Here is an 8,110-nt window from a genome sequence, read left to right on the forward strand (position 1 = left end):
GGGTAGCCAGATGAAGATGTGTTCGATATATTAGCTAAATCGGCGATGAAATATAGACACGCATGACTTGGTGTGACCAACGACTTGACCACTCACGCTTATCTGGTCCAAATTTTGTGTGGCATGCTTGTGGTGGCGTTCACATGTGCGCGCCAATGACTGACGAGAGGATGGCCGTTGTTTTTTCTAAGAAATCGTTTCCACAAGTCTGGCAAGTCAAGTGGCACTGTATCTTTCACACGGTGGCATACATGCAGCCCGCCGGTGACCGAGCACGTGCAAGCTTAAGATTAAATAGAATACGTGGGGTTCGTTGCACCCAACAAAATACTAGTGGAAGTGAAAGCTCTTATGGATCATTAGCAGATAACAACTCCGGTTTGTCCAGCTTTGGACTAACATATACTCCCTCCGTCCGAAAAAGCTTGTCCCAACCTTGTTCCTTAAATGAATGTATCTAGCACATCTATCTAGCACTTGATGTACTAGATACATCCATTTGAGGGACAAGCTTTTCCGGACGGAGGGGTACTTTGTCAAAGCAAAGACCATACCTCCGTGTAGCTGTTTTTCTAGATTTCCTATAGTAGTTTATGCATCGTGCAAGCAGCCACTACGTACGCTTGTTTGAAACGTTCAGCATTAGAAGGAAGAAGACGAGTGGCTTGGACCAAGTAGCTAGATTCGTTTCTCCTAAGAGCAAACAAGGCTGTTGCATGCATGATTAACACAAGAATACACCAACCCCGACTGGCGACTAGGACCAATCCAGCGGTCAAGTCCACACCCGCCCACCCACCCACCCACCACCCTACCTAGCTTCGCTGCCTATTTAACCCATGCTCTTCCTCCATTCCTCTCCAACAAGAGCCTCCCTCGCTTTCCTCTCCAATTTGAGCGCAAGTCCGCCTACCACTTTGAGAGTTCATCCTGGTCAAGCCTGAGCCAGATACAGACACTTACACCTACCAAGTTTCTAGCTTACTTGTTTGCATATCTCGATGGAGTGCGAGAACGGGCAGGTCGCCGGCAACGGCAACAGCTTGTGCTTGGCGCAGCCTGCGCGGGCCGACCCGCTGAACTGGGGGAAGGCGGCGGAGGAGCTGTCCGGGAGCCACTTGGACGCGGTGAAACGGATGGTCGAGGAGTACCGTAGGCCCGTGGTGACCATGGAGGGCGCCAGCCTGACCATCGCCATGGTCGCCGCTGTGGCCGCTGGTGCTGAGACCAGGGTGGAGCTCGACGAGTCTGCCCGCTGCCGGGTCAAGGAGAGCAGTGACTGGGTCATGAACAGCATGGCGAATGGCACGGACAGCTACGGCGTCACTACCGGCTTCGGTGCCACCTCCCACCGGAGGACCAAGGAGGGCGGCGCTCTCCAGAGGGAGCTCATCAGGTACGAATCAGTTAAAACCATCAACAAATTAGATATTTCAGTTGTTGATCCTCCTGTACTCCTTTGTTTTTGTGACCTGGAAGCCTTATTTTCTTGTCCACTTCTTGTTTGTTCAGATTCCTTAATGCCGGAGCCTTCGGCACAGGTGGCCACGACCATGTTCTGCCTGCCGCAGCAACAAGGGCGGCGATGCTCGTCCGTGTCAACACTCTGCTCCAGGGGTACTCCGGCATCCGCTTCGAGATCCTCGAGACGGTTGCTGCGCTTCTCAACGCCAACGTGACACCATGCCTGCCGCTCCGGGGCACGATCACCGCCTCCGGCGACCTTGTTCCGCTTTCCTATATCGCGGGCCTGGTGACCGGTCGGGCAAACTCCGTGGCCACTGCCCCAGACGGCAGCAAGGTTAACGCGGCGGAGGCGTTCAAGATCGCCGGTATCCAGCATGGCTTCTTCGAGCTGCAGCCCAAGGAAGGGCTTGCCATGGTGAACGGCACAGCAGTGGGCTCCGGGCTTGCATCCATGGTGCTTTTCGAGGCTAACATCCTCAGCCTCCTTGCCGAGGTTCTATCGGCCGTCTTCTGTGAGGTCATGAACGGCAAGCCGGAGTACACTGACCACCTGACACACAAGCTAAAGCACCACCCTGGACAGATCGAGGCTGCCGCCATCATGGAGCACATCCTTGAAGGAAGCTCCTACATGGCACTCGCAAAGAAGCTCGGCGAACTTGACCCATTGATGAAGCCAAAGCAAGATAGGTACGCACTCCGAACATCGCCGCAATGGCTTGGCCCCCAGATAGAGGTGATACGCGCTGCCACCAAGTCAATCGAGCGTGAGATCAACTCTGTCAACGACAACCCACTCATTGACGTCTCCCGTGGCAAGGCCATCCATGGCGGCAACTTCCAGGGTACGCCTATCGGCGTGTCCATGGACAACACCAGGCTTGCCATTGCTGCGATCGGCAAGCTCATGTTTGCCCAGTTCTCGGAGCTGGTGAACGATCTCTACAACAACGGTTTGCCTTCCAACCTCTCCGGCGGGCGCAACCCGAGTTTGGACTATGGCTTCAAGGGAGCTGAGATTGCGATGGCCTCATACTGCTCCGAGCTCCAGTTCTTAGGGAACCCGGTGACCAACCATGTCCAAAGCGCCGAGCAACACAATCAAGATGTCAACTCTCTCGGTCTCATCTCCTCCAGGAAGACCGCCGAGGCCATTGACATACTCAAGCTCATGTCCTCCACATTCATGGTCGCCTTGTGCCAGGCCATCGACCTCCGCCATCTTGAGGAGAATGTCAAGGATGCCGTCAAGAGCTGCGTGAAGATGACGGCCAGGAAGACATTGAGCACCACCAACAATGGGCACCTCCACAATGCGCGATTCTGCGAGAAAGACCTGCTGCTCACGATTGACCGTGAGGCGGTGTTTGCGTATGCAGATGACCCTTGCAGCGCCAACTACCCACTGATGCAGAAGATGCGTGCGGTTCTCGTGGAGCACGCCTTGGCCAATGGTGAGGCCGAACGCGACGTGGAGACATCCGTCTTTGCCAAGCTTGCCGCGTTCGAGCAGGAGCTCCGTGCAGTGCTACCAAAGGAGGTTGAGGCTGCCCGGGCCTCCATGGAGAACGGCACCGCCACACGGCAGAACCGTATCACCGAATGCCGGTCATACCCGCTCTACAGGTTCGTGCGCAAGGAGCTTGGGACTGAGTACTTGACTGGGGAGAAGACACGGTCTCCTGGGGAAGAGGTGGACAAGGTGTTTGTCGCCATGAACCAGGGCAAGCACATCGACGCGCTGCTGGAGTGCCTAAAAGAGTGGAACGGTGAGCCCTTGCCTCTCTGCTGAACAGAGGATCAAGAAACTGAAGAGAAGACTGTGTGCAGAAGGCTCTGTATCTTCTTAGCTGGAGTACTCTCTTAGCTGATAAGTGATAATATTTTTTCAACTGTATTTTCTTAAGAATCGATGTTTTGTGGGATGGAAAATTCTTTCAGAGCTGCCATGTTGTTGCCAAAAATTGCAACTGCATAACTTGTACAACTTCTATGATGTAAGTTATAGAAGGGTACTATGTATGGTAATATTTGTGATAAATGTATTGGTCTTTTTTACAACAGTTGTCTGGTGGAGATCAACACCGAACAGGATTAATATGATGTGATGCCTTCTATTAATTATTTCTGTTGACCAATTACAGTATGACATGTAATGGAAGCAGGATTGTAAAGGGTTTGGTTTGGTTTTACTGCTCAGATGCAGATGACTTGTATCTCTCTGTTCCTGAATGGTCATAAGTCTAAACGGATATAGCATCGGGCCCCTTTTTCTTTTCCGTTTTGTGAACCTTGTGAGAAATCGCAAATTCTATTATAAGAGATCTTTCACGGTATCCTTGAATGAAACCGGCCCAAAGTACTTAAATCCAAATCATCTATCCCACTTACGCTAATGAGAAAAATAATGTTATCCCTCTTTTGATGTTTTCCCAAGATTATCACATACTCCATGCATGTGGGTGTTGTACATGTGAACAGTAATCAATGATGGGCATGCTATGGTCAAAGTCGCTTTGCGCATGGGAGTACTGAAACAAGATATTTGTAATTTTTACCTCAAATTGCTGACGATATGCGGGAATGTCGAAATATAGCTCTTCCTTGGTCCCCTTTCCCAATTCTCTGGATATCTCCTTTGGATTTTCTCTACATTCTGATGAGCCAAAGGCCCCATGAACACCTCACCATAGGTGGACCTGTCGAAGATACATGGCTCTTCCTTAGTTCCCTCCCAAATCACTCAACTCAGACATACTCGCAATTCACGTACGAAAACATACCTCATCAGAATGGCGGGACTCGGAGACATCCTGAAGATGAAGCCAGTACACAATCGCCGCAAATCACTGGACTGGGTCGCCAATGGGTATGATCTTGAAGACGACACATTTACCCTCAAGGGAAAGCCATGTGTAACTCCATCATGGATGTGGAGCTGCTCACACATTTCCACAGGAGGGGAAAACATTTTCTCCCTCTCCGATGAAGTACAGTCTATGTATGCTAACTTTAAACCCAAATATGGAACTAAGATAACCTTCAACAACCTGATATAGAGGCTAAAAAACAAAGATGATATTGCATTTATTTTATATAATTTATGTAGTTGCATTACAAGAGTACACTAATTAGCGATGGACTCATGATTCAGGTATGGTTATGGGAGAAGTATAGCATACGGTTCACTCGGATGAACATCAGTTAATGCAGTTCCTGGAATGTTGGACATCCCCAAACGAATGATTTTTTGTAGATCTAAAAATACTGTCAGACCCAAATTCTCCATCAGTGACATCCCCAAACAAACGATCAACTTTTGGGCTGCTGCCACAGTTCAAAAAAGATCAGACCAGAGCGATCCTGTGCTTCAGCGAATGTCACCATCTCTAGTAAAGCAACCGTCTAGTTCTCAACCAAGTGAACTACGGTAACATCAGAGACCAGAGAAGGGCTCCCCTCACAAGCAAGCAAGGGGAGCAAACTATGGTAACACCACAGGCACTGCAACGTGCCATTTACTGTACCAAGAGATCGGACTGGCGTGAGAAAAAGCTACACATCATCTGCATCCAACTTGAGTTAGCCAACCAAATGCTTTCCGCTTCATCAGGAGCTCTGGCTCGTTTTTTGTGTCCAATGCTGACAGCCCGGAAGAAACCAAACAGAACAGAAAAAGAGACGAGAGCAATCGGCACAACCAAAGCCCTAAACGAGCTCAAACGAGAGCTATACATCTCATAACTGTTTGTGTGTGAAGACATTCAGGTAGGAAATATAAGTGCGAGGACAACAACATCTGAGCTTTCTACACAAGACTACCTTATGGCTGTTCATTAGCTGAAGAAAACAGCGCCACAAGGAGATATGGTTCTTTATGTTAGGTCGACAGAAACCGTGATTGCAACTCAGTGCAAAACTACTCTGGACCAGTTCTGCAATTTGACAACAAGCATCGGGGAAGAGTTCATGATATTTTTAGGGGAACATGTTCCTCCTCGGCATCCGTGCCTGCAGATTGAAAAGGCAAATGTTATGCCCCGCCATGGTGCATCAATAAATTTACAGTTGTCTAAAAAACAATAAATTTACAGTATGTAGAACTGCTCGACAAAAACTACACGGTGCACTGTTTGTGCTCCCGGTTCTTTTGTTGTGAGCAATGTGCATCGATGTGTGCTGTGATGCCTTGAGGTTGTAAGCCAAATATGATCCAAAAGTTCAAGAAGGAAGGCAAATGCTCATGGCTACGGTACCACCAGGTGAAGAGCACACATGGCCTTATATGCAAATTACGGCATGCCTTGGGATCAGCTCAATTTCAACACAGTGAGTCCAACGATATCCACAACCGATGCCAAGAATCAATATGTAAATCCTGTGATCCTACCCTTTTGTTTTGTCTATCATCAGACCAAACATAGACATGCAAACTTGGACACAATATAATGGGATACATGAACCGAACCGGCCCGAAAATATAGGTTCAAAAAGGTCCATTTTGCATATTTAGTACATACTAACCTACGCATTGCATACAGTGAAGCGTCTCTTCTAGCATTTCGAGCTACTACTGTTTTATGATGGAAAATGAAACCTCTGAGGACTATGATGTCCAACCAACATGAAATTCCAGCCAAATAATAACATGGACAAAGAAAACTCTACGCAGTTACAGTTACAGTACAACATTGATTTGTTACCCGCCTGCCATGAACTCCTAAAATGAACACATCACCTCCAATACTCAAACCCCTTCTGATGCCTACCACACAGCGCCTCCAAATGTGCAGTGCATGCCACAATCTCTGTAAATACACTATCCAGTACATGGATAAACGCAGGTCTAACATGCTTCAGAATCAATGTGAACAAAGGATTGGCTGAGTAAGGATCTACTCCTACAAGCTAAAACATGCCTTCAGCTTTGACTTCAGGTTCAGACTAGCATCAGCCCCCATAAATGTAGTGATAAATCTGAAGGTTCTTTTTTTTTCTGAGAAATGACAAATCTGTAGCTACGGCAGGGAGAATCGGTATATCACCGCGGCAGAATCGCGGGAAAGCAGCGAGGTGCATACCTGACGGCTTGGGCGCCGGGACGGCGAGGTCCTCCTCGCCGTAGATGTGGCGGAGGCGGGCGGCGGTGATGGGCGGGGAGGGCGAGGCGGCGAGCTTGACGAGCTCCTCCCTCCAGGCCCACATGGTGGAGGACATGGCGGAGTTGGCGGCGCGGAGGGAGGACTTGCGGGCCTCCAGCTCGTCGATCTCGCCCTGCTGCTCCGACGACCGGAAAGCCAGCGCCACGAACGAGCCCAGCAGCAGCGCGCTCGTCACCTTCTCCGGGTTCGCCGACAGCTTCGCGCCGATCCCCCGCAGCGCCGCCGCCGCCATCGCTCGATCCCTCGCTCGCTGGCTCTCGTCTGCGCCGCCCTGTAGCTGACTCCGCCGCAGCACGAATGGCACGATTGGTTGGACCGGCCGCCGCGACCCTAAGCCGGGCCCTTTTTTCCTTGCTGGGCCGTAGACTGGACGACTGGTAGTCGGCATTTGCGTTGCGTTAAAATCGTACCTAGAAAAAAAGATCACTTTGTCTAAAAAAAACTTTGCCTAAAAATTATTTCTTTCTTTTTCTTTGCTAAAGAAGCATCCGTATCTCTTATAAAAGTTCATCAGACAAATATCCCAAACATAATTAAAAAATACATCGAGATACTTGGACCACCAAACAACCAATACTGCCGCCAAGATGAGTTGTCGACTGGCCGCCGTCGCCGCTCATCTACCGGAGCCGGCTGACCTTGCTGATAACAGTCGGGAAGTCTTTATGCCCGTGCCCTTAAGGATCGGTGCCCTATAGCCGCAATCATCGTCGTTAAACCCTTGAATCGATCTGAAGTGTCTGACACCATAACTCGCTGCCGCCCACGCACAGTGAAACTCAAGAAGGGTCGGAGCCCGGAAGACCAACTCAATGAAGGAGCGTCGCCGACCACCCAAAAATCGCCGCGCGAGGACTAAAAACCCTAACCTAAACTATTAGCCAGAGCAGAGGCATCAGAATTCTCTACCGCGCCATCGGCTACTGGAGCGGTAGGCAAAAGGGAGGTGAATCGCTGGTGGTGCTTGGAGGGGAATTGTAAACCCTAGCCATCGATAGGCAAAAAGGGCTAGTGATCGATTAGAAACACGAAAAAAAAACATATCGGCCACGGTCTCTGTAAATACACTATCCAGTGCACGGATAATCGCTGATGGTGCTTGGAGGGGACTTTAATCGCTGATGGTGCTTGGAGGCGAGTTAGGGCATGTACAATGGTTGATAAGATAGTCTTATCTTAAGTCTTGCATGTAAACAGGGCCGGCCCTATGTTTCGAAAGGCCCTTGGGCGAACTCGATGACGTGGGCCCCTAATACTATATGTATATGTTTGTGTTTGCACACTATATAAACATGTGTATGTCTAACTTCATTGGCAAAATATTAATCGTAAATTTTCATCCATACATCCTCAGTTTGAAATGTCTAATAATAATTGTTAGGAATGTCATATTACGATAGAAAAACTAAAAAGATAGGAAAATGAAATTGCCATGATTACCTCAAATGAGAACCAAATTCTAGTGACTCCTGATCGGGATT

General features: G+C 49.2%; 2 protein-coding genes across 2 annotated transcripts; one reads left to right on the plus strand and one right to left on the minus strand.

Annotated features, from left to right (window-relative positions):
- Positions 1–1,001: 1,001 nt before the first annotated feature.
- Positions 1,002–3,530, plus strand: LOC119287720 (phenylalanine ammonia-lyase-like). Its single transcript, XM_037567317.1, has 2 exons — positions 1,002–1,396; positions 1,513–3,530. Exons 1-2 carry the CDS (start codon positions 1,002–1,004, stop codon positions 3,257–3,259), a joined length of 2,142 nt encoding a protein of 713 aa, XP_037423214.1. The 3' UTR covers positions 3,260–3,530.
- Positions 3,531–5,160: 1,630 nt separating this feature from the next.
- Positions 5,161–6,948, minus strand: LOC119287721. The gene is made up of 2 exons (XM_037567318.1): positions 6,549–6,948; positions 5,161–5,478 (listed from the first exon to the last, which is right to left on the minus strand). The coding sequence occupies exons 1-2, from the start codon at positions 6,859–6,861 to the stop codon at positions 5,435–5,437; spliced, it is 357 nt and encodes a 118-aa protein (XP_037423215.1). The 5' UTR covers positions 6,862–6,948; the 3' UTR covers positions 5,161–5,434.
- Between the last annotated feature and the right edge of the window lie 1,162 nt (positions 6,949–8,110).

Source organism: Triticum dicoccoides, chromosome 4A (assembly GCF_002162155.2).
Source record: "Triticum dicoccoides isolate Atlit2015 ecotype Zavitan chromosome 4A, WEW_v2.0, whole genome shotgun sequence".
Taxonomy (NCBI): Eukaryota; Viridiplantae; Streptophyta; class Magnoliopsida; order Poales; family Poaceae; genus Triticum; species Triticum dicoccoides.

Excerpts from the sequence above, each read along its gene's own strand:
- LOC119287720 (XM_037567317.1), top strand. The coding sequence starts at position 1,002 with ATGGAGTGCGAGAACGGGCAGGTCGCCGGCAACGGCAACAGCTTGTGC. Across the intron at positions 1,397-1,512 it reads CTCCAGAGGGAGCTCATCAG|ATTCCTTAATGCCGGAGCCT; the intron begins GTACGAATCAGT and ends TTGTTTGTTCAG.
- LOC119287721 (XM_037567318.1), bottom strand. The coding sequence starts at position 6,861 with ATGGCGGCGGCGGCGCTGCGGGGGATCGGCGCGAAGCTGTCGGCGAAC. Across the intron at positions 5,479-6,548 it reads CCCGGCGCCCAAGCCGTCAG|GCACGGATGCCGAGGAGGAA; the intron begins GTATGCACCTCG and ends TTCAATCTGCAG.